A 25,866-nucleotide genomic window follows, 5' to 3' on the forward strand; every position below is an offset into this window, starting at 1 on the left:
GTATCAAAAGTGCAATCATCAACCACTGGCCGCCAACCACAAGAACAGGCGAAAGAAGCGAAGAAAGCTATTCACTTTGACAAGGTGCGCTTTGGAATTGGGTAATACAATAATAACTTATTGTGAGGTTAATTTAATGCCACGTTTGTGTATTCTCCTTTAACATTTAGAGTCCTAGCTTTTGGAAAAGTTTTGGCTGCCAATAGCAGGCCGGAAATCAGTATGTTGGATGGGAGATAGCATTTCTTCGACGCATCCGCTGTCTGTTGCCTAGCACCACCAAGGCAGATGCTGCACCTGTCAGGGCCACCACTGGGCCCAGGCGCATTCATGTGTACCAGTTGAGTTTCAGGTTCGAATCATCCACCGAGCTGCCAGTTTCAAGATTGAAATGATGAAAGTGTTGGTCCATAGAGTTCATTTCATACGTGGCAGGCAATGTTACGAAGGCTAGGGGGAATCTTTCACTGCTTGCATTCCCAACCAAAAAACAGTGCGTCACATATGAAAGAAAGGTTAGGTGCGCGTCATGTAATTTGACGCAAAATGCAATATTATACTTCTATGCTGCAAAATTTGACGTATTTATTACATGATAGGTATCGCTGAGGTGACCTTGTTTACCACCAAACAAGCAGAGTGACATGTTTCTGCGACCAGAGGCCACATATCGGAAGCACAAAGGTGCACAAATAATGCGGCATTTCATGTAAACTTGTGTCTACGAGTTGTAGTTGTAATACATGAAGTCGCTATTCCCTAGAAAGCGTCGCAGATCAAAAACAACTGCACTGCGAAACATGCGGAAGGATACTTCTATGGAGGCACTATTTACGCAGCTTCTGCAGTGTTGTGTGCTATGTACGAAACGCAGTAAGTATAGATATGAATAGATTGGAACTTTTTTGGGGGTTCAAGTTCGCCAGTGTCAAATTATAGGTATAGTACGTAGTTGAAGAAACTGTCCACGAAGAACTCGTACTCACAGGGTAGTTTCATCCCACTGTTGGGAGCATGCCAACTTTTCCTTTCATAAAGATGGATAAATGCAGTAGCCTTATTTTATCTTTCCGTGTTTGCTAGCCGTCGTCCACCTGGTGGTGACGCTGTGTGCCCTGCTTTTTCAGGAGCACAGTGCTGACTCATCCCAAGTGCACAAGTCCCGTGCGGCAGACGAACCTCAACCGGGATGGCAGCATCCTGCTGTGCATTTGCGACGACGCCACCATCTGGCGTTGGGACCGTGTCACCCGCTAACCCTATTTATACAGCCACCAGAGCCTGGTGCAGTTAGACCGAGCGTGAATGTCATGGAAATGTGCTGGCTGGCCAATTCATTTCACGTGTGACATGCAGCTTGCCCAGTCTGTTGAGTGTTAGTGTAAATGTGAGGCACCAGGTGTACATGGTTCTTCCAAATGAACCGCTGACTTGTTTAGGCTCAATTTTCATGCAAAGCTGCCATATTCCAGGGAATGCATATTTAGGTGCATTACTGACACATTTCATTCAGAATAAATCCCAAGCATGTGTTATCTGTGGCAAGGCCAGAAAAGAAAACAGCAGAGTTCAGTGATCTCTGGACTCGTCTATACCATCAGCAGCATTCGCCATTAGTGAAGACTGCCATCTTTGTTTTTATTACTTCAGAAATAAACATGTTGCGCAGAACACCACAAAGAATAAGACTGACAACAATGGAGCAGTCGTTCTGAAGATCACTAACTGACCCAACGCCATATCGTTTTAGAATTGTTTTTGTTTTTTACTTGCTGGCTTTTCCCTCAAATTATTGCTCTCATTTACTATGGAAGAATGGTCAAGAAGCCAGCAGTTATGGGGTTGTTGGTTGGGGGAAGGGGGGAGCCGCAGTAGAAGAATGTAATAATTTAAATTTTAAAGTAAGGAAAACTAAAGGACTTGAAAAAGAAAATTCAAATAATGTTTAGATGATTATAAATTATGTGATATTGGAGAAATAAAAGTGCTGTTTCTATAAATAATACGTGACTTCACCTTTTTTTAATATACGCCACTTCCTTTGTGTACGGTGTAGTAATGCATGGAATTTTAATTGCATGCACAGAATTTAGGCACTCTCAAACTGTCCATATCTAAATAGAATAGTTTTGTTTAGCTCAAATGTATCACTTTATGGAACCTTATGTTTCCAGCTGTTTAGTAAAGCATGTTTTTTCGATTTCCGTTTTCATCTGGCCTCACCATAGATGACAGATACTTTCAGACTCATTCTGCATGAAACGGGCGAGTGGAGCACCCAGAAATGGTATTAAAGTGCGTACGCAATGACACTGTAGCTCTGTGCAAAGTACCGTATTGCGGAATGAATGCACCTCCCACTTTTCCAATCAAGAAGGGTGTTTTTTCCTTTCCTCGCATAATGATTGCACCCCAATCTTGCTGCCGTGAAGCAGGAGACACACGGTACAATTTGGCATCCGATGCGCCGGAACCGAGGTGTTCTGTCATGCCGTAGCACCAGATTAGCCTCCTGCACACGCCAGGCGTCCAATCTGGCGCTACAACACGGCAAAACACCTCTGATTCAGCTGCCATTCTGGTGCGTTGGACCCTGTATTGTAGTGTCTCCAACTTTTTAGAGGTGGCCGCGGAAAAAAAAGGCTCGCTCAAAATGTTACCACGCATAACAAACGCACTCCCAACTTTGCGCAAATTTTCTGTAAAAAGAGATGCAATCATTGTGTATGTAAATACGGTAGCATGAGCCTGAATGAACTAGCCACTTAGAAAATTTGTGCATACCTAACGCTCTTATTTATGCAACAATTTCGGTTCATATTTACATCTTGCTTCATCTCATCGCTTGTTTATACAGGGTGCCCCAGCTATCATGCATTGCATTTTTAAAGAAGACGGTCCATTCTACGCAAAGATTAGCAAGTGCATGTTGTTCACAGTCGAGTACAGCAGCCGCCAGTAATTTTTTGGTTGATGCCATTCAATTGCAGTTAGCTTTTTTAATTATTGCTCTCAATGGTATGCTGCCAATGATGAATTTGTAGAAAATTTAAAGAAACTTAAAACTGGCTTGTTTTCAGCCAGGTACTTTTTGCCCATTTGTTTTTTTCTGGCTGATAAAGCCTGCAAAAAATAAGGAATACCACATGGCTAACCGTCTGCCCGCATCAAGATGCAGCGCCCTCAAATACGCTCCACAGGAGCTAGTGAGCGCACTCATTACACGACGCATCAACCACCAGTTATCGGCACTCTTTCCTTATCAATGCCAAGGCGCCGTGTGTCGCGGGCAGGGCGTGCCAGATAAGTGCCAGCTCTGCCACTAATTGCTATGCAGCTTGTTTGAGGGGGATGCTTTTAGATGCGGGTGGATGGTTAGTCATGTGATACTTTTCATTTTTCGTTGGCTTTCGTTTCAGCCATAAAAAATAAATGGGCGAAAAGTACCTAGCTGAGACCACGTCAGTTTCAAGTTTCTACAAATTCTTCATTGACAGCACACCATTCAGAGCAGTAATTAAAAAATTGCTAATTGCAATTAATTATTAAACTGAATGGCATCAACAAACAAATTACTGGTGGCTGCTCTACTTGACCGTTAACAATGTGCACTTGGTTATCTTTGCAAAGAATGGCCATTCTTTTTTAAAAATGCAATGCATGATAGCGGGACACCCTGTATTCTGTACAGGCTATGTATTATGCGTGAACATTGAATAAAAATTTGCAGATGTTTGATGTCAAAGCACCCCAGCAATATTTATAAGCATAGTTTGCAACACTGGCATTAGTGTGTTCATCTTTGAACTAAAAAATGTTGCAGTTACACCCGAGAAGGCAAAGCAATGGTAGCATAGCAATGTATTCAACAACTACACGAAGTAAGGTTCGTAGTTGCAGTGGCCGTATAAAGTGCAGTACGGATTCGCTTACTAATTAAGTTAACAAACACGGTGTCACGCACTGGGAAACATGAACAGATCACACTCGATGACCGCAAACACTCGCTGTCACAACGCTAGCATCATGAACACCAGCCTTGGGAAGCAATTACTTCGGACTGCCTCTCTTTTCCATGCGTGTCCGATACTTGAGATTGCACGACCTCCAACGCTGGACATGCAGGAAGACAGCACACGTGAAGTGTACCAGCCCTCTCGACTTGCTGAGCCTTTGCATCTGCCACAGATTACCTCCAAGGTACGGTGCGAGGCCCCTCGTACGCTCTTGGCCGTGTGGACAGCCGTGGCCGAGATAGAGGAGGAGATGTGTTCTCACCTGCTGCTGTCTTGCCGATAACACGACTTAGGCCACTGTTCCAATAGAGAACTTGGGCAGCTGGGCATGTTGCACTGGGCCTGTGAACATTCTTTGCCAATCTCCCGGAAGGAGTATGTGCCACATAGTAGACAGGCAGTGAAGTTGGCAAATGTAAATTGAAGAAGTCGGCTACAAATAAGTGACGAAGTCGGCACCAGAAGCAGCCAAGTGTGGAGCAAAACTGGAACAAAATGGGACCAGAGCGTACATTGAACTAGGTATGTACAGACGTGAGCAGCCTTGTCTAGAATGCGGGAACGGCAGCTTCCGGGGCTTTCCGGAGCCAGCCAGTGGCATCTAACGGTAGTTACTGGGCCCAAACGTGCCCAGCACCTACTGTTAAATGTCGGATCCAGCAGCTAGCGTTAGACGTCGCTGGCTGGCTCCGGAGAGCCCCCCCCCCCGGAAGCCACCGTTCCCGCATTCTAGACAAGGCTGCTCACGTCTGTAGTTCACTTATCATCGATTCCACATACGCATGGCATGCACCGAGTTTAAAGCGATAGCTTTCTTTGGCTCTTCCCTCCATTTTGCAGTTTGTATGTTTCTGGCCGTTTATGGGAGGAGAGTCAACTTGGGCCACTTGGTAGGTGCTGGGTGCTGTCTTGCCAAGCAGACCGTATGGGTCACTGGATCTGTGCCCAAATAGACATCTTGCTGCTGGCCTATAAAAGACAACTTGGGTCACTAGGAGTGTGCCTGAACTTTGATCGGCACTGCGTGATACAGGTGTGGAGGTGCCCATTTTTGATCAATTCTCCTTAAGGGATGTTTTAAATATAATAAAGTGATGGCACCCCATCTGCAACAGACACCTCGGTGTCGAGCGCTGCCGCTTTATGGATAGCCATTGCAATGAAGTTACAGCCAAGATAGGGTTAGTGGGGGTTGCTACGAAGTTTCAACCAGCATGCAGTGATTACAACAACACATGGTGTAGTGGTATCATTCAGCATTGTGGTTAGCAGCAAGATTGCCAACTTGTCTGCTGATGTGCCCGTAAGGTTTCGTGGTTCACGGATGGCGCGGCGATATGCAGCAGGTCGCACAAGAAAGCTACTGCCGACATTGACAATCATCTTCGACAGTTTCTGCCACCATCGCTTTAAAATTGATAGATCATTCCTGAATATATAGCTGGAAAATAAGCAAACCCACTAGAATCCCACTGAAGCAGATTGCTGACCATTGTGTTTTTTTTCATGACCAAACAGCTTGACCTGCAAGGTGACTGAGCAGGAACGTACAAAGTAGAGAGGAAGGTGACAATGTCTCCTTGGGCCTAGTTAATTTTTTTATCAGTACGGATGAACTACAGTGTGTACTAGAGCAGCAAAACAGCGAACTTTGCAAGCTTTGAAAACTTTTGCTGCAGCATAACAGCTCAAGTTTGAAACAACACATCCATGACATCACACCGAAGTACCAGCATTGGGGTTTCACCTCTAAAAAAGAAAAGCAAGTTCGGCCTTCATTATCTATTGTAGTAATCAACCTCTCTCTTCAAAATTAACGAAAGTGGGGTTTTGAAAGAATGCGTCAATACATACTAATTTAGCGTTTTTCCCTCGACTGCCACCAGTGTGCCACCACTTCACACTTGCTGCCTGCACCACCTTATCATCATTATCAGCCTATATTTATGTCCACTGCAGGGCAAGGGCCTCTCCCTGCGATCTCCAATTACCCCTGTCTTGCGCTAGCCTATTCCAACTTGCGCCTGCAAATTTCCTAACTTCATCACCCCACCTAGTTTTCTGCCGTCCTCGACTGTGCTTCCCTTCTCTTGGCGCCCATTCTGAAACTCTAATGGTCCACCGGTTATCTACCCTACGCATTACATGGCCTGCCCAGCTCCATTTCTTTCGATTAGTGTCAATTAGAATATCGGCTATCCCCGTTTGTTATCTGATCCAAACCGCTCTCTTCCTGTTTCTTAACGGTATGCCTAGCATTTTTCGTTCCATTGCTTTTTATGCGATCCTTAACTTATCAATGTTCTTTGTTAACCTCCAAGTTTCTGCCCCATATGTTAGCGCCAGTAGAATGCAATGATTGTACACTGTTCTTTTCAATGACAGTGGTGAGCTCCCAGTCAGGATTTGGCAATGCCTGCCGTATGCACTCCAACTGAATTTTATTCTTCTGTAAATTTCTTTCTCATGATCAAGGTCCCCTGTGAGTAATTGACCTGGATAAACGTACTGCTTTACAGACTCTGGAGGTTGACTGGCGATCCTGAATTCTTGTTCCTTTGCCAGGCTATTGAACGTTACGTTTGTCTTCGTAATATTAATCTTCAACCCCACTCTTACACTTTCTCGGTTATAAGGTCCTCAATCATTTGTTGTAATCAGTCCCCATTGTTGCTGAACAGAACAATGTCATCTGCAAACCAAAGGTTGGCAAGATATTCGCCGTTGATCCTCACTCCTAAGCCTTCCCAGTCTAAGAGCTTGAATACTTCTAAGCATGCAGTGAGTAGCATTGGAGAGATTGTGGCTCCTTGCCTGACCCCTTTCTTGATGGGTAACTTTCTACTTTTCTTGTGGAGAACCAAGGTAGCTGTGGAATCCATAGGTCGGCGCACTCACTCATGAGTGCACTCACACACTCACTCGCACTCATTTCAAAGGCGTGAGTGCGAGCGAGTGCCAGTGAGTGTCAGTGCAGGTGAGTGCGAGCGTGAGTGAGTGTGAGTGCAGGCGAGTGCAAGTGAGTGCCCGTGAGTGCCAGTGAGTGTGAGTGCAGGTGAGTGGAGGTGAGTGCGAGAGCGAGTGAGTGCCAGTGACTGTGAGTGGAAGTGAGTGAGAGTGAGTGCCGGTGAGTAGAGGTGAGTGTTGGTGAGTGTGAGTGCAGGTGAGTGTGAGTGAGTGCCAGTGAGCGTGAGTGGAGGTGAGCGCCAGTGAGTGTGAGTGGAGGTGAGTGCCAGTGAGTCTGAACGTGGTGAGTGCCTGTGAGTGTGAGTGGAGATGAGTGTGAACATGACTGAGTGCTGTGTTAGTGGAGCTGAGTGTGAACGTGACTGAGTGCTGTGTGAGTGGAGCTGAGTGTGAACATGACTGAGTGCTGTGAGTGTGAATGTGGCGAGTACTTCTGGGTGTATAGAGGCGAGTGTGAACATGAGTGAGTGCTTGTGAGTGGAAGTGAGTGTGAACGTGGCGAGTGCTTGAACGATAAGCAGAGGTGATATTGGTTCACCTTGCTTGTAGAAAATGTAGGCACATTGTGTGTACAAGCTCACTCGCGGTGAAGACTTATCGCGCTAGCAGATTGTGCACTGCCAAGATAGAAACCACTCACTAAGATTCGTAATAATCCAAGGTTCAGGCAAGAGTGAGACGATGTATAATGAAATGAGCGGATATATTGCGATAGCAATTATATGGACACTCCAAGCGAACTTCTGCCGTGGTCGTGGATGTTGTTGTTAGGTTCCGTATAAAGTTCAAACACGGTAAAATCGTCTGCGCAAGTGAAAGCTTGCGAGGGTCAGCCGACACTTGCTGCTCAATCTCGCGCGCGCGAGGGAAAAGGCGGGGCGGAAGCGCGCTGCTTCTGTCGCGCGTCAGGCACGGGGGGGGGGGGGGGGGGGGGAGGGTCGTCTCGCTCCGGTGGCGGCTGCGTGGGTGTCGTATCTCGAAATCGACCTGTGACGTGGAAAAAGTGCGCGCCCGCGCGGGCCTCCTCTTAAAAGCGATTTGCGACGTGAACAATGTTCAACTAGAGCCGGTAACTTTGTATGCGCTGTGTTTTCGACGTTTAGTTCGCTTTGAAGTGAGAGTCGGCACGAAGGTCAATTCGCTCGCGGCCATAGCTGCGCCTCCTTACTCCAGGGTTCTGACAGCGAGTTTCCGTGGTCATCGAGCGAGATGCGTTCATGTTTACCTGTGCGCACTTGACACTGTGCTTGTCTATTTAGTTAGTATGCGAATGTTTACAAGTTTATACAGCCCATTAAACTACTATCCTTGCTTCGAATAGCTCTTTACTAATTTGCTATCGCAATCGAAGCTTCGCCTTTCGGGCGAAACTGCGACATTTTCTTTAATACGCCAGGGAATATGTATGCGCTGGAGCACTGATGGAAGACATATCCAAATCATGACCGGCAAATTTTGCCATGACTTCCACTGAGTGAAGACGCTTAATACCGTGTGATTTGCTACATCTTCGCTGGTCATCTGCCTTCAGAGGGTGGAATGGCTTCTCATTTTCTTCCTGCTTCCCTCTTAAGCGTACACGTACAGGCTCCTTATATAAACAGGCAGAGCGGAAGAGGGACTAGCCAAGTTAGCACAGAGTAACAGACACGCACGCTCGCATACATAGAGAAAAAGCAAAGAGGCAGTGATAGATACCGCTTTGTTCTCTCTTTTGTGTTTGTTTTGGCTTTAATTGGTTGACTAAGTATACGGACAGTCAATCTCTCCCTCTATTTCCCGCTCTCTTGGCTCAATCCGACCGAAGGGGAGCTTAGCGAGCATGGGCGGCAAGCATGCACACGTCTTATGTCAATGACAGAGAGATCGACAGAGAGAGGGGCTGTTGGGGCTGACGTCAATGTTTATGTCACCATGAATAAATTGAAACGAAAACTTTAGTCATGCTAGTTTTTCTCTACTTTGCAGTGTTAATAAACCAACTCTGTTTAATAATTCAGTCAATGAATCCGTTAAGTTGTACTTATTAAAACGGAACCTTATTAACTTCCTCTGCACCCCTTCCATTCTTGCAATGAGTTCCTTTGTGTACGGAAACCAAAAATATATTGGCATGCTCCAGCACTGTTCAAACAAGCATTTTGTAGGCCAGAAAATTTTATCTGGGGGCGCAAGACGAAGGTGTCTTCTCAGAAAGAAGAATCGCTTCAGTGCTCAGCATGTACATTGATTTCCACTTAAGGTTATTTTGTAAACATGGCTTTCCCATCAGAGAGCGTATCTTAAAGTTACACCTAAATATTTACGCTGAAATGCACAAGTGAGAGGCATGTCATTAATAATGTAAGTAAACTCAGATGTCCGTTTCTTTCTTACTGTTAGCGTTACAGATTTTTGAGCATTTAGAGTCATCTGCCACTCCTGACACCAAGAAAAGGCAGAATTTTGTATATGGTGATTATCACTGTGATTAATTTCGCGGTACGAAATACAATAGTCAGCGAATAGACGGATGTTACCATGTAATCGGGAAGGCAAATCTCTTATGTATATTAAATATAAAACTGGGTCCAAAACACTGCCTTGGCGCACTCCCAATGCAACAGGTGCTAAATTGGAAGCTTCGTTATTAATATACACGAATTGCGAGCGGTATAGATCGGCACAGTGACTCATGAGTGCACTCACTCACACTCGCACTCATTTCAAAGGGGTAAGTGTGAGAGTGCCAGTGAGTGTGAGTGGAAGTGAGTGCCAGTGAGTGTGAGTGCAGGTGAGTGTGAGTGGAGGCGAGTGCGAGTGAGCACCAGTGAGTGTGAGTGGAAGTGAGTGCCAGTGAGTGTGAGTGGAGGCGAGTGAGCGCCAGTGAGTGTGAGTGGAAGTGAGTGCAGGCAAGTGCGAGTGAGAGTGGAAGTGAGTGCCAGTGAGTGTTGAGTGCAGGCGAGTGCGAGTGAGCGCCAGCGAGTGTGAGTGGAAGCGAGTGCTGCGAGTTTGAGTGGAGGTGAGTGAACGTGAGTGAGTGCGGGGCATGGAAAAAATTACGGTGAGTGAGTGCGAGTATTCTCACACACTGCCGACCTATGGTGGAATCTTTGTAGATATTTGCCAAGATACTTACGTATGCCTCTGGTACACCTTGATTACGCAATGCCTCTGTGACTGTTGGTATCTCTGCTGGATCAAATGCCTTTTCATAATCTACGAAAGCCATATAGAGAGGTTGATTGTAATCCCCAGATTCACACCCTATTGACACATAAATGACCAGTGGGTGCAATTTTATTTCACTGTAAATGCGGCTGTTGTAGGGGAGCTGATATTGTTTGTTTGCCCCATTTAATATACTTCAATGTGGTCACCTGTTTTTCTTGTGCTCTTACCCAGTTCCAGTTAGTGTACAAGTGATATGCAAGAGTGCTACGAGCTTTCTTTTTTTTACAAGCCTAGAAGTCAGCATGAAGAGTGTTCACACTTGGTATATACTAGTAGTACAAAGTACTGCCTAACATTGTCACCGCTAAGGTTTGGCTCATGTTGACAGCATGAAGGGCACTAGCCCTTACTCAAATGGCCAAACAACTCTGGTAATCAATACAGCTAGTTCGGTACGTTGGTTGAGCATTACGAGCATATAAATGCTGTTGACAGACACGGGCGAAAAAAAGGATAATACACTCGTATCACATACTTTCAACTGGTTTATTTGGAACGCTGTCATCAAATATGTATGCACATACAATATGACTGAATCATGTGGCATCCAAAAAGCAAAGCTCCTTTATATGAATGTCATGGATGCTACCTTGATACCCCCCCCCCCCCCCCCCCCCATCGTCCTTTTTATTCCAATATCATCTTTGGATAATAAGCCTTGCCCATTGATTGCAACTGCAAGCTAGCACAGTAGAGCTATCAAATTGGGCAGTGCAGGTGCACTTTTTGCACATGCAGATGAACCAGTTGAAAGTATGCGCTATGTCTGTCTCGTCCCTTCGATGGTTTATGTTTCTTGAAGTGCATTTACCCGCTCGTAACTTTGCTGCGTGGTGCCACAGAATGTTTGACAGCTGCAGATGTGCCTGTCAAGAACAAAGAGTACAAACACGTTCTTGAGGCCAGCCAGTTGCCAGATCAGAAGATTTCGCTATTCTTTGTCGCGCTGGACTTAGTGGGCCACATCTGCTGGCTACCATCAACTACAATGGTTGACAATAGTTACCAAGTTCTAGCTATCTACAACACTTCCAGTGCACAGATGCGGAGACAGGACCCTCGATACATCTTCCAGCTTAGAAGCATTCTTTCATTATCATTCACTTTGCACTGCTCGTCACCTAAGCGGTTCTGTTAGTTCTTGTGCCGGTCTTGGATGTTCACATTTCACAAGCCTGGCCTGCCGATTCTACAGTTGTTGCATTGTTCACATTCTGCACGTTCCACTCGCGCCTCCCCTTGCCACACCATTCGTATGCACACACATTCACCATGTCCTACATTCAACTTCTGTTTCAGCTCCACCTATCACTTCTTAGTGCCAGGTGTCCTACTGTCTTGTGCACCAACTGTCTGTTCACTTTCTTTCACAATCTTCTCCTCATCCTTGCTGTCCGCTGGGTCTTGCTTAGTCGGAAGTAGCGCGTCTTTCATGGTGTCGATGGCGGTCAGGTCGCCGAGCTTGGCAGGCTGCACTGAGTGCATGCGGAAGACACTGAAGTAGCGCAGCACGTTGTGCACATCCTTTTCGTCGAGGCTGTACTGCGCAGCCAAGGCCACGGGAGTGAATGTGTCCGGGTCATTCTTCACGTCGGCCAGCAGCTGCGTAGCCTGACGCAGCGTCAGTCGTCCCCGTGGAACCACGCTCGGCTCGAAGAAGCCGTACTTGTGCTGCTGCGGCACTGCTCGGCTCTGTGGCAGTGGCCGACCCGACCCGGGTGGCGCACTTTGTTGCACCTGACCAGAGAAGAAGAAATAAAACATAACAGAAAGAGAACGAATATGGGTGAAGGATTGTGACAAGGCAGAGCCAATATTCGCGGGAGATCACTGCTAGGGATACTTTCACTTTCGAGAGATTTTCCGTGACCAGCGCCAGATGCATTGATCTCTATGGGTGACAGCTTTCCTGAAAGTGTGCTAAAAATGCCGTCGCCCATAGATGCTGATGTATCTGGCACTGATCATGCAAAATCCCACGAAAGTGAAAGTATCCCTAAAAGTTATCGCCATAGAACAGCGCCAGTCGATGTTCATGTTCTCAGAACCACAAAAGGCAAAACTGACACAAGGGACGAGGCACTTGTCCAGCCTCGTCTGTGGCAGTTTCTGTACCTTGCGATGCTAAAAGCATGAACACCAATCTAGAACCCAAACTAGCTGAGGTTAAAGGGACGACAAAGTGAAAAAGAATTACGGCTGTATTAGTTAATTACCACTCTACAAATCCAAAAGAGCACTCGTATCATGAGAAAAGGCTCCGTAATTCAGAAAAGATGCAAGAACAAAAGACTCACGGCGCTGCCGCCTTGTAAGTTCCCGCACTAGCTTGCCATGATGTCATGAATTTTGACTGCATCTGGTTGGGTCCAGTTAACTTCTTATTGGTAAAGATTGAATACAGAGGTCAACACACTTGTCTAGAACACACTTCTGAGGGCCAAAGCAGCCACTAAACCTTAAGCCGATCAGCAGCTAGCGAGAAATCAATGAAAACTGTAAATGTAGTCAGGCAACCTCACATACAGCCAATTTCGTGCCACATGTCACTTTCACATTTGCCAGCGCAGTCCTGAGAACATGGTTCGCGCATTCTGGAGAAGTGTGTTGATCTCTGTACATTGTACTCTAGAGGAGGCAAAGACTGAACTTAACGAGTTTCAAGAACTTCTATTACACCACAACAGCACAAATGCAAAATTTAAATTTATGACATTAAACCTAGGGTTGCTAACTCTCCAGCGGATGAAGTTAGGACGGAGGTGGGGGTTAACCCTGTCAGTGTCAGGAGCCGCCCATCTGTATTTACAACAAAGTTCTAAAATTTTTTCTAGTTCTACCATATCGCGATTTATAACAAGAAAAGTGCAGTAGTTGCCTGGCTAACATGGCTACCAGTGCAGATAGAGCTACTGTGCATGGTTCGAGTCTACAAAAGAACTAGCACCTTAACAAAAAGCAATACTGCTTTTATGACAATGCAACAGATGACAAAAGAGAACAATGTGCAACCAAGCTTTAAGGCTTTATAAAAGGGAAATCTTGTTGACAGTTATTCAGTGGAAAGAAGAAAAAGTTGGGACATTTGGCCGTCCCAAATGAGTCAAGTACAAACTTTAGACATTTACTCAAAAGTCGGGAATGTCCCACTAAACACAGGGCAGTTGCAACCCTAGTTACACCCTATTTGCAACCCTAGACATATAGGCATTCCGTTTGCATTGGTGCAAATTAAAAAAAAAAAAGAAAAGAAACTTAGCTTTGACGTCATTTTCTCTACTAATAATCAACCTATACAGTGAACTCAACAAAAAATAGTTTTGAAGAAATGCTTTACCAGTCTGAAGTGATTGAATGTTTTCCTTAGGTAAAAGACGTCAACTAAGGAAAGTTATTCAGGACGGCTAACAAGAATTCTATAACAATAACAGAATGAGCTGCCAAGGAAACGGAAATGCACTCAAGGTCAGCAAAGAGAGAGGTGCAGTGACAGCTGGGTTCAAAAATTTGCAGCCGCGAGATAGTCGGCTGATGTGAGACAGGTAATTTGTAGGGATGTGCTATTACATGAAACTTCTAATACTAATTAAATAGTATTTGCGATTCAGTTCAATGATTCACTGTTCGAAGTTGTCCAATATTCATTTATGCTTGAATATAAGGGATAGCAACACTTACAGGGAGAAAGACGCGTCTTTCTTGGACCACACATGCACATCCTTCTTGGACCACATATTCATGTGGTCCCGAAGGATTCTGCGACAGGGTAGGCACAGCAGATGCACGTAGGTGCCCGTTGCCGAGCAAACGCATGGAGTAGCTATCTACTGATCAATAATTTCCAGTCATTCAATAAAGATGCCTTGCCTGTAGACAGTTTAGCAATTTACTTTCACGATTTGTGCAAAGCAATTGGTCAAACTTGCCACAACTTCATCATTTAAAATGACGTGTGGTAGTGTAGCATAAACTTTGCTCCTTCAATAGTCACAGCACTTTATGTACATCTGGTGATTTGCGTTTGCGGTGTTTCAATATTGGAAGGTTTCATTCTTCAAATTTTCTATTTAATTAGATCAGAAGATTTCGTTATTTGGACACGCCTAGTAATTCGAGATTGCTACAACAAGAGACCCTTGTAGTGGGCGTAAATACACCGTTGCTGACGATAACATAAAAATTATGACCAACGCCAGGCTCAAGGGCTATTAGCGTTACTGTTGCTAATGTGTGTCGAAGAAAGGGGAATACAGTGTAGGTCAGCCGAGAACTTATAGACGGTGCGGTGAAATTACGAAATTTGCTTGCATGGGATGAAGTCAGCTGGCGGAAATCAGCTGGCGCACATTGGAGATCGCTAGAAGAGGACTTCGTTTTGCAGTGGACACATAATCGGCAGAGGATGAACGATCTTTTTAGCAAGGCTATTTGTAGCACGATGACACTTCCGAGCAAACATGTCACTGTGAGAAGGAATTACCGGCAAAAGGAATCATACCTGCGAGTCCCGATCTGACGAGACCACCTTCACGCTTTTCAAACGCTCCAAAAGGTCCTCCCGTTTTTCTAGCACCTTGCTCGCGTCTGTGGGAATCAAAACAAGGACACATTATGCGACATGCAGACAAACTTAAAAAAAAAATTACGCGTACCACTGCTTCGTTCTTGCTCGATTTTCGCAGCGTGATCGCGCTTCTCTTTTAATATTTACCCGCCCCCTTCGAACAAAAGCACATTTTCATGAAAGAAACAGGCAAAAATATTATGCCATGTGTTCGGCGAAGAATGCAGTCCAAAACATGCAATTTTTCTGCGGAGCTTGATTGAGAACAATGCAGCCGTAAGCTCTAAAATTATGGCTTTAAAAATACGTTGGTGTAGAAGTGCAGGTCACTGTGCAGAACTAATTCCAAGTGACGGAAAAGTGTCTTTCGTTTAGTCACGCTCATTCATTCAATGGCAGCGAGAAAGCGATATACACCGTGCGAAATGCATAAATTCGCGCAAAGCTCGTAGTTCATTTGAAGGTCAACGTCACAAAAAAGCAGTCAGGACTCAAGAAAGCCACGACGACTTAACTAAATTAAGCTCTCCTTCCTGGATCTGCGGCCTAGAAACACAAGGGTAGCGTAACGCGACCATCATCACGGTGAAATAGGTTCCTACCGGTAAGCGCCGTCTCCGGTTCGTGCTTGGCGTCGCTCGGATGGCGAGGCGCCGCCTTGGGTTTTCCGACGGTGATAACCTTGTCTACGCGGTTTTCGATATTAAAATCCCTGATGGGCTTGCTAACGAAGGCCGCCAGCCGGTTTCCCATGATAAATACCTAAAACGAGCAAGATAAGCTGCTCGTTGATCTGAGTCTATGCAACCACATGGCATTCATTGCAGACTGCAACAAAAAGCCAAAGCCATGCCTATCTGGATTGAATCGGATTGATGCGGCCTGAAAAAAAACAATTGCGTAGTATGGCTGTGATGACGTCATCTACCTTCGACAACCGCAGACCTTGATATTTGACACATTTAGAACTTCGTCGCCTTATTATGAAGTTCGAAACAACTCTACCGTTTACATCTCTGGTACTCACACGCCATTGAGTTTCTACTTGGCCGTCGCTTAGCAAGGAGGCTAGGCAGCGTCGCTAGGCAACGCCAAGCAACAACACATGCAGCAGACGTTCCTCAGGATTGTCGCGCATTTCTGAGCGTTCTGCGGTCTCGGTCATCATTTCTGCAGTAGGCGCGAATTAACCGACACAGAGATGGCTGTTACCATGGAAAGAGTGCATTTGGTGCCGTCGGACGACGACGACCTATATTCAGGCTACAACGAGTTCGATCCTTCTTTAGACATTGACGTAAGTTCGACGCAGTCACGTTCACAGCAGCTCATAATGTTACCTATATTTAATTTTTTGTTTGTTCCATTCGTTTTCAGGGCCTTACGCGAGACGAAGGGATCCAGAATGGTGCTAGAACCAGCTACGGTCGAAGACCTCCGGTAAGATGTCACTGGAATGACCATGTGGACGCATGCCGATACCTTGGCATCACGCTAGATTCCTGAGCCATTGCACTTTAAGGAGCATATCAGTAACGTCAGCAAGAAACTAACACATCCATGCTTTGTGCTCAATCAGGCACGTCAGCACTTTCCTCTAAGTACACTGAGAATGTTATACTTTACAATTTTTCATTGTCATCTTACATACGTACTGTGTAGAATCATGGGGATATACGTATTCTTCGTATCTAGCACCACTCATCACTTTGCAAAAAACGTGCCCTGCGCATTTTAACCTTTTCAAACTGCAGAGACCATACTGCACCACTGTTTCACGAACTACAGGTTATGCCCTTTATTCCTTATGCCCTTATGTTGAAAAAAAAAGGGGGGGAACACCGATCCGGTTTGATATTTTATTTATTGGTCACTTATATGATTATGATTATTTCTATTGACTGTTATTTACATGTAATCTATCTTTCATTTTATTTTATTATTTTCATGTAACCCATATTTTATGCATGTAAAAGTTCAAACATTTATTATATTCATGTTTTATTACTGGCGCCTGGGTGCTTTGATTTTGTGTACTTATTGCATGGGCCCGAACTAGCAAATTGCTAAGGGCCCAGATGCTTTTGTCACCCGTTTTTGTATGCATCTCTCGCAAAATAAATTGAATTGAATTGATGTCACTGTGGCTGCGGCATGCCTATGTGCAGGGAAATGCATATGTCGCTTAACATGTTCGAAAAATGATTTTGCGCTTACCGCTGCACTGTTATTGTCCAAATTTCGCAGAAATATGGCATTTTGGAGTCTACGTCGTTCAGTGTAACATTTGGCATGGTTAATTGCTCGGTTTTTAAGAAAGAACAAAAATTAACCGATGATTACGATACTCCCAATGTGAAATTTTAGCGTGTACGTGTTTTAATTTCGCGATATATTGCCTGGCGCGGACAGTCTGTCTCTTGCGGCACGTTCCAAGCCGAGCTAAGTGTGGCGCGACCGCCTTGCTAATCGAGAGATCGCGAGAGGCAGCATGTGGCTGACACGTGGGCGCGATTCACAGCAGCTGCGCCGCAGACAGACCTCTGCTCATGCAGTGCTTTGATAAACAGACGACGCGTAGAGCACGTAGAGTGCCTCGATGCGCGCGCCCCCGGGGGCGAACGGAGCAGAGGCGAGCGAACGAATCGAGGCACCCTAACGACGTGCGCTACTTAGGCGCCATCTCGTAGCCATCGTCGCCATAGTCCATCTTGCACGGCACTACACTTTTCTTCTCACGCTTTTGCCATACCCTCCTCCTTCGCTTTTCTCCTCGCGCTCTCTTCGCTCTCGCCTTTCATCGCCCGCTGCGCTCCGCGTTCACCCTCATCTTTCGCTGTGCTCGTTCGCTCGGTTACGTGGCACGACGCCGACGCTCGCCACAGGAACAGCCTACAGGCGCCTAAGAGCTGCGTTCTGAAATGCAAGAGGGCTTTCATTTATGGGGATGCGAGCTGCTGCCGTGACAGCGCAAGTATAAACTTGTGTCGCCGCCTCCCGGCAACTGCCGAAAGCAGCCGTTCAAGGAGGGATGCCGCGTGTTGCCCGCTGTTCAGGAACGCGCGGCAACCCTCCCTGAATGGCTGCTTTCTGCAGCTACCGGACGGCGGCGACACCAGTTTATAATTTCGTCGTGGCGGCAGCAGCTTGCATCCCCATAAACCACGGCAATTTTGTATGTTTTTAAAGAACCAGGCAATAGGTGACCCGTAAAACGAGCAATCGCAGGGAATTGTGGGGCGCGCCGTCTGCTAGCAGCTTTCGGTTAGACGGATGACGCGGCGGCATGCCCGGCGCACGTGTTTTTCTACGCGGTTTCACCTGTCAGTCGTGTGAAGCTCTCCGTCCGCTTTGTCGACCAGCAGTGTCGTACCATCCTTGCAGCTGATTTCTAAGTTTCAGTTCACTCTGGGAGCGACGATGGCGAGCTATGAAATGTAAGGATACGCTTTCATTCATAAACCAACTCTGGTTTTCATTTCGGCAGCCTTTTTTTTTTTTTTTTGCCAGGTTTAGCTCTACGCTGCTTGGACGCATCGTCACTGACTGCTCTGCCTGCGGGTCAGTCAGACAAATGAAAAAAGCTACCTTTATCCGATAATTTATCAAGCGTATAGAAGCATTACTTAGAAAATCGGGTGCTGAGGCGATGGCTATAGTAGCCTGGCAAATACTGCCCTGTGATCGTCGATGCAACTATATCGTCAGTATAATGACGCAGCTAGCGTAATTAGAAAATAAAGTGCCGAAAATGTTTGAAAACTGCGCTGTCAACGGCATTTCTTGGTCGAAACTCGTGGTTCATTTCAAGTGGTACGTAGTTAAAAGTTCTCGCTTTTTTTGTCAGCAAGATTCATTTATTTATTTGTCAGATACTGCCGGCTGCCTTTTGGAAGCCATGGCAGGAGTGGGTACATTGATTTCATAAAGAATAAATATGCACAAGAATCATTCAAGTCAACAAGATTGATAACAACAATAGTATTGTATGAAAATACTCAAAAAGCATCTATGGCTAAATGACAACTAGAGGCGAGTACAAGAAAGAAAAGAAAAAAAGTACAGAATCTTTAGTACTGCACTTAACTCGTACTCTCACGAAATGGTAGTTTTTTTCCCTCCCCTTCCCCCTTTTCAGCGACAATACCGCGGCACAATAGCGCTGAAAGAAAAACACCACAACGTTTATCTGTAGGCATAAGCCATTACGCGGAAGAGATATTTCAGGATGAAGATAACAAACAAGACTCCGGATGTTAATTGAAATCATCTAAAGCAAACATACGGGAAAGGCAAACAAACAATGGCTGTTCAAAAACTGATATATCGGTGCAGGGTGAAATTTACGGAACCTTTCCGCGAACGCAAGCAATCTGGATAGGTAACAGAAGTGTCTATAAGGAGTGGGAAATAGTGGCTTGCTTACGATGCAGGCTCTTGCAAGGAAAAAAAAATCACAGCATATCCACGGGGTCAATGATGATGAGTGGGCGAAGCTCCGGAGGGAATCATCGGATCTCCCGCTTAAGGGGATGCTAGCACAAACGCGTTAGAAACGTGCAGTACTCTCTAGTAAGGGGGAGCGGCCACAGCGTCTTACGCAGCCGTTTACACATGCCGGAACGTGCACCGCGTTTGCCGACGCCATCACATGACTGCTGAGAGAGTATACCCCCCGTATTCATAAACGCTCCTCGACTTGAACTTGACTTGCCACCGCTTTGGGCAGCGCGTTCGAAACGCGTTGAAGGTAAGGCGGAGAGGCCACAGCGTCTTACACGGGCCGTAACGCGCTAGCACAAACACGTTAGAAACGCGCTAGAAACGCGGCCTTTCGTTAATGTTGGGTATTTATTGCCATCGTGGTGCGTGTGTCTATGTGCGCTTCGTGGCGTAGTGGGCTAACGCCGCGTGCTCGGAAGCGAGGGGTCCCTGGTTCGATTCCGCGCTACGGACACAACTTCGGAATTTTTTTTTCTCATTTTTCTCAGACTGGTTACACACTACTACTACTACGACGGGGACGGAACGGGTGCCGCTATAAGGAGCTTCGCTCTTAAAAATCATGATCACTGTCAATAAATATTACAAGTAAGGTTGTACGGCAGATGTGAAGGCATCGGCTGATGATGAACTAACTACGTCACATGGAAGCGCGTTCCATTCGGCTATGGTTCGAGGAAAGAAGGAAAAACGATAAGCGTTTGTTTTCACTCGTGGCATCGTTTTGCTGTGTTTCCATCTCGTTGGCCTTGCGCTATTATACTGCATGTAACTTATGAATTCCATCTTTGTTCTACCATTTGCAATATTAAAGAGCATTTGCAGTCGGTGTAGTTTCCTGCGTGATTCTAAAGTAGGAAGACCGCTTAATTGCCTAAGGTTAGTAACCGAAACATGCCTGCCATAAGCGTTGAAGATGAATCGTAGCGCTTTTTTCTGGACACGTTCAATGCAATTTATATCAGCTTTGGTGTGCGGATCCCAAACAACGTCTGCGTATTCCAATAACGGTCTAACTAATGTCGTGTATGCCACAAGCTTAGTTTTGGAAGTGTAATGTGTTAGACGATTCTTTAGCATGTAAAGTTTCTTCAAAGCCAATGAAACTACGTATTTCACATGACTGTTCCAGGTTAGCGTAGAGTTTATGTAAAATCCTAAATATTTAAATTGGTCTACCGCAATTAGTGGAACATTGTTGATGCTATAGGTTCGGACGAGCGGACACTTTTTGCGTGTAACTCTCATCTGAACACATTTGGAAACGTTTAGTCGCATTTGACAGATTAAGCACCAGTTGTTAATTGCAGTAAGGAAGTTGTTTAGTATTTCTTGGTCTTCTTCTGACTCAATTTGCGTATATACAACACAATCGTCGGCAAATAAACGACAACGCACTGGAGAGTTAATTTGTAAATCGTTGATATAAATTAAGAAAAGTAGTGGCCCCAGCACCGATCCCTGGGGAACGCCTGAGAGAACGGATACTAATTCTGAGTTTCAGTTGCCTATATGAACAAATTGCTTGCGCTGTGTAAGGTACGTGTCGAGCCACTGTACAATTTGATGGTTGTCTAGAATGCATCGAACCTTGAACATTAAATGGGCGTGCGACACGCGGTCGAAAGCTTTCTCAAAGTCAAGGAAAATCATATCGACTTGTCCACCCTTGTCTAGTATTACCATATAGATCATTTGTGGTGTGAATGAGTTGTGTCGTAGTTGATAAGCCGCGCCGAAACCCATGCAGAGTGCTTGAAAAAAAGTTGTTGTCCTCTAAGAAGGAAGAAAGGTGCTTGAAAACGAAGTGCTCTAAGACTTTGCTGCAACTGCACAGCAGTGAGACCGGTCTATAGTTGATTACTTTGAGTTTGTCACCCGATTTATAAATTGGCACCACTTTCGCTGTTTTCCATTCCAAAGGTATTTCCGCTTTCCTTAAGCTTTCTTTGAAAATTATATGCAGATACTTCGCACACCATTCAGCATATCTACGCAGAAATACGTTTGGTATGCCATCCGGACCAATAGCTTTCTTGGTGTCTAATTCAAGTAGAGCCGAAAAAATGCCCCTTTCGTTTATGTCTAAATCCGGGATAGCAAAACTCGTTTTCTGAAAAGATGTAGGCTGAGTTGTGGCGCTAAGAAACACAGACGAAAAGTAGTCATTGAATGCATTGGCTATACGGTTGCTATCATTCGTGATTGCGTCGTCAAGTTTCAATTTGCTAATAGTATCGTTTTTCCTCGTAAGGTACGCAACCAGAACTTTTTCGGGTCGTTCATAAGAAAGTTGTGCATTTTGACATTAAAAAAGTTGAACTTTGACAGCTTTATTTTTGTGCGCAATTCCTCGCGCAGCAGCTGCAGTGAAATCGCACCTCGGTTAGTGGCCGTGCGTGATAGGCGTTTGACACGGCGTTTTAATTGTATTATCTCACGCGAGATCCAAGGATTCTGACGGTTGCGTTTTTTTTTCTGTTTGTCTAGTGGGAACATATTTGCTAATGCATTTATTCACAGTATTCCGGAAATGGATCCACAAGTCATCTATTGTCGAACTTCCGGAAGCATGCTTATGCTCAAAAATTTCGAAGTCTTGTTCCAGAAGGTCAAGTATATTCTCGTCTTGAGCACAATTAAAGTCGGGAAACGTTTTAATTACTTTTTCGCTTTTAGATCGCAAGACCCGCATATGGCCAGTAAAAAAGACAATGTCGTGATTTGATATTCCAGGGAAATACGACATGTCATAGCTTAAGTCAATAATTTTTTCTGAAAAAAAAAAAAAAAGGGCCAGGAAGTGTGCTAGAAGTAGCTGTTACTCGTGTGGGCTGATCCACAAGCTGCTTCAGGCTTGTGGATCAGGAAGTTCAGGCTGATCCACAAGATGGGGAAATGGCCGTATCGCCGACATATTACGGCTGCGCATTACCTCCATCTGTGTTCAAGGAACTAAGGTGGGCTAATTGGTTACGAGTATTATATATGTATCTCGCTGTGACCCGTTTAAATTTGCGTCGTAAAACCATGTTTCATAATACCTATATATATGCATGCGAGTACTGTAATAGTTATTGTTGTTTGAGTCAATGACAGAGAAAGAAATATCTTGGGGAATCATTCCGTGTAGGCCCTTACACAGCTCATCGCCGCCTGATAAGTGGCACTGTACGTTAATTTTCTTTTTGTTCACGAATGGCTCAGTTTTGGAAGTGGCAGCCACGCCTGTGATGCTTGTGCACAGCTGACTCAGCAAGGGATGCTGCAAGGCAGTAGTTACATGAGTTTACCTTTAACGCTTGAATTTGGGCAGCCAACGGCTGAACATCCGACCACGGTTTTGCTAGGCGCCTGCAACCGGGTAATCTTCGTGTGTGACAAAGCTGGAATGCAAGCGCATCAATAGGCTTCAATGGCGAAGCGGTCGCGTTGGCTGCGCTTCCTCGAACCGGAAACAGCGAGCAGACGGTGCATCCCAGAATCCCTCGATCTTTTACGGGTCACTATATTAACTGTGCCAAGTGCTACACTGAACGAGGTATAGACTTCAACGTGCTATCTTTCTGCGAAATTTGAGCATGAGCAGTGCAGCGGTAACCACAAAATCGTTTTTCGAACATTTTAAGCGATATATGCGGGTCCCTGCACATACAGTTCTCCTTTCGACTTTATTGGGGAGTTTTAAGTTTTGCGTACGCGAACGGGTATGGGTACAAAGGGTCATTTGCGTGCTACAAATAAAGCGCCACGCCCAGCGTGCGTTCTTTTGTACTCCTTTGGGGTTCTTTTGTCAGCCCGGCGGTTTGCGTCCCCTAACTTTGCGTATACTCAAAATCGAAAACTTCCTATTAGAAATTTAATTTCGTTCACTTTCTGTTTGCATTTATTTGCAACGTCCTGGTAGATATCCGTTGTCGTTCCCATATTATTCTTGTCTTTCTACGCCTTTGACACCATGTGTGCTTTCGGCAACATACACGGTGGTGCACATTAACGCGATAGCGTTATGGGCCCCGTGTCGCAGAAAATCTGGTGTCGGCGTCGACGCCGTTGTCTAAATAAAATTTCCGGATATATTTAGGTATATGTATATACCACGCCTTGATATATTACATGCGGTATATGCGGGTTATATTGACACACCATTATATCACTAAAATTGCTCATACCTTGTCTTACATTCTTGAAAAAAGTTATTGCTTGGAATTTTGAGAATCATAGCCCACAAACAAATGTCATGTAACAAAACGCCGACAGTGCATACCTTTTATGTTAAATTTTCCCAGACTGAAATAATGATAGTGCGAAACATTCGCATAAAGCTGGAAATGGTGTAATTTTTATGGCGTGGCTGTGCACTACCTCGGGGATCGGCCCACACAAGAGGCCAAGTTTCTACCAAGAAGGTCGTCTTCGTGCAATTGCGTTCGCTGCGAGCGTTTCCCGGTAAACATTACGGTTACATAAGCTGCAGTTGTCGGGAAGCGTGAGAAGAAGTCAGGGATCTTTGAATGCTATCGCGTTCCACTCTTAGCGCTCACCGCTGCACTGTTCTTACCGAAAATTTGCAGAAGGATCGCATGTTGGAGTCCACGTGTTTAGTGTAACATTTGCCACAGTTTATTGCCTGCTTTTTAAGACAAAAGTACAAAGTTGCCTTCACTTATGGGGATGCGAGCTGCTGCCGCGAGTGGCGCAAGCCTAAGCTTCTGTCGCTGTCTTCCGGCGGCTGATCAGCGGGGTTTGCCGCGCGTTGTCCGCTCCTGGAACAAACCCGAAAAGTATAGCAATATTAGTGGCCTGTAACTGTTCTGTTTTCATCAAGTTCTTATTTCTAACTTTTTATGTAGTGTCACTAAAGGTTCCTGCTGGTGGCTTTTCCTTTCATATTACAAAAAAAAAATGCCACGTAATTTACACTCTTGTGGCAGTTACTTTTACTGTCCCCATGACTGCAGCTTTCAAGAAGTACGAAAGATTGAAATGCTGGGATGCGGTTGTAACAGTGGCAAGACACAGCTGGTGACAAGACACATCCAAGTACCAGCTCTACCAGTATGTGTAGCCATGCTCTGAGTGGCATGCAGGTATGATGGTAGGCCCAGAGAGCAACTATAGCATTTTGAAAAATTTAAGACTAATTGGCTCGTGCGTATGAAATCGAAGTTCCTACATTTACATGCATGGGTGGTGAGGCTGCACAGAAGGGTTAATTGAGGATACTAACAAAAAAAAACGAACAAAAATCATTTCTCCCCAGTATTGATGACAACATTCGTACTGTACGTACCATATAGGAACAAACTGTGTAAAAAAAAAAGAACTGCTTTTTAGCATAAACAAAATAAGGTCATTTTTTATCAAGAATCAAAGGCTTTAAAAAAAATTTGGTCCTTTATTTTTTTTCACATTTAATTTTTGCGATGTAGTACTCGACAGAAACTGTCGCGTACAAATAATTTCTTTCCTTTTCTTCTTTCAGACCAGTTCCGGTTTTCACGCTGGCATGCCGAGCACTAGTACAGGCGTAAGTACAAAAACTGCATCAAAGTACAACTGCTGCCCTTTCGGTATTTAAGCAGACCTTGGCCTACCCGCTTTCTCCATTTTATTGCGATAGCAATTATATGGACACTTGTGGTGTCGCGGCCTACGGGCCGATGAAGAAGAAATCCAACCAGCCGTAACCCAACGAATGATGCCCGTTTATTTTCTGACACCCAAATATATACATAGGAACAACAGCGCCACAGACGTTCACAGGGTTTTCAGACAATAAACCGAAACCAAAACCAACGACACAACATACCCTCCCCCCCCCTTACCCTTTCAATGTTTTAGTAAGTTGTACGTGGGTTAGTACTACACGGTACTTTGTACATTAACAACTCGCTCTCATAACAGAAACATAAGGCAATAAAAAGAAACTGACCGATCAATCACAGCAACTACAATTCTACATGAAACACTTGAAAACTCCATTCCCTCCCCCCAAAATTATCTGTAGAAAATGTTCAAAACATAGGCTATACGAGAAAAACAAAAGAATAATAGAGTTGTCAAACATAGTCGCCGTAACGTTTCGGAGGTTGTCTTGCCCGTGGCGGTTGGACGCGAACAGGAGCTATAGACCCGGTTGCGGTTCAGGGGGGCCCAGGTTGGGAGTAGCGACATCAGCAGGGAGAGGCGCACTTGCTTGTGGCTCAGGCGTGTCTACAGGGTCGAGAGCAGCCCGGGGGGCCACAGGAGCAGTCAGAGACACAGCTGCCGCTTGAAATGCCTCAGGAGCAGCTGGTAGCTCAGGGTTCCCTCGGGACGGGAACCTCGGTGTGTTCCAGGTCTCCTCTGAAAGCAGAGTACGGGGACCCGAAGGGACTTTGGCAAGCTTGGATGCATTCCAGGTCCTGCCATCATCGAGGCGGAAAGAGGACGGTCCGCGCTATATCCCAGCACTTTGCGGGGACTGCCAAACAAGGATTCTCCCTTGAAGGTGACGGAGGGCTTCCTCACCCGCACGAAATCACCAACTACGATGTTGGTCTTCTTTGCGGCTCGACGAACATCTTTCCGCTTCTTGCTGCTCTGTTGCTTATGCTTCAC

At 45.3% G+C, this 25,866-nt stretch overlaps 3 protein-coding genes and 1 pseudogene across 8 annotated transcripts in view; 2 read left to right on the forward strand and 2 right to left on the reverse strand.

The window, feature by feature from the left end:
- The window catches only part of LOC119461739 (polycomb protein eed), a 208,630-nt gene that overhangs the window by 51,789 nt on the left and 130,975 nt on the right, over window positions 1-25,866 (forward strand). For 2 of the 4 annotated variants that reach the window (XM_049672079.1, XM_037723114.2), the window contains exon 12: window positions 1,128-1,487. In XM_049672079.1, coding sequence (XP_049528036.1) covers window positions 1,128-1,257 — 130 coding nt within the window. In that variant the 3' untranslated portion in view covers window positions 1,258-1,487. Of the gene's footprint in view, window positions 1-1,127; window positions 2,939-25,866 lie in introns of all 4 variants that reach the window. The other 2 variants (XM_049672080.1, XM_037723113.2) reach the window with 2 other exon arrangements.
- Window positions 10,254-25,866, reverse strand: part of LOC119461742 (NADH dehydrogenase [ubiquinone] 1 alpha subcomplex assembly factor 4) — a 158,528-nt gene continuing 142,915 nt past the window's right edge. The window contains exon 4 of one of the 3 annotated variants that reach the window (XR_007468270.1): window positions 10,254-10,785. The gene's annotated coding sequence lies outside the window, so the exon portion shown is untranslated. The other 2 variants (XR_007468271.1, XR_007468269.1) reach the window with 2 other exon arrangements.
- On the reverse strand, window positions 11,427-15,611 carry LOC119461740 (NADH dehydrogenase [ubiquinone] 1 alpha subcomplex assembly factor 4). Its single transcript, XM_037723116.2, has 3 exons — window positions 15,363-15,611; window positions 14,695-14,780; window positions 11,427-11,933 (listed from the first exon to the last, which is right to left on the reverse strand). The coding sequence occupies exons 1-3, from the start codon at window positions 15,511-15,513 to the stop codon at window positions 11,505-11,507; spliced, it is 666 nt and encodes a 221-aa protein (XP_037579044.1). The 5' UTR covers window positions 15,514-15,611; the 3' UTR covers window positions 11,427-11,504.
- Window positions 15,962-25,866, forward strand: part of LOC119462459 (intraflagellar transport protein 88 homolog) — a 73,394-nt pseudogene continuing 63,489 nt past the window's right edge.

This window comes from Dermacentor silvarum, chromosome 8, assembly GCF_013339745.2.
Source record: "Dermacentor silvarum isolate Dsil-2018 chromosome 8, BIME_Dsil_1.4, whole genome shotgun sequence".
NCBI lineage: Eukaryota > Metazoa > Arthropoda > Arachnida > Ixodida > Ixodidae > Dermacentor > Dermacentor silvarum.

Bases quoted from the DNA above. Each gene is read 5' to 3' on its own strand.
- LOC119461740 (XM_037723116.2), bottom strand. From the start codon at position 15,513: ATGGGAAACCGGCTGGCGGCCTTCGTTAGCAAGCCCATCAGGGATTTT. The intron at 14,781-15,362 runs GTAGGAACCTAT...TGATTCCCACAG, and splicing joins ACCGGAGACGGCGCTTACCG to ACGCGAGCAAGGTGCTAGAA. The intron at 11,934-14,694 runs GTATGATTCCTT...TTCTCTGGTCAG, and splicing joins CGTCAGATCGGGACTCGCAG to GTGCAACAAAGTGCGCCACC.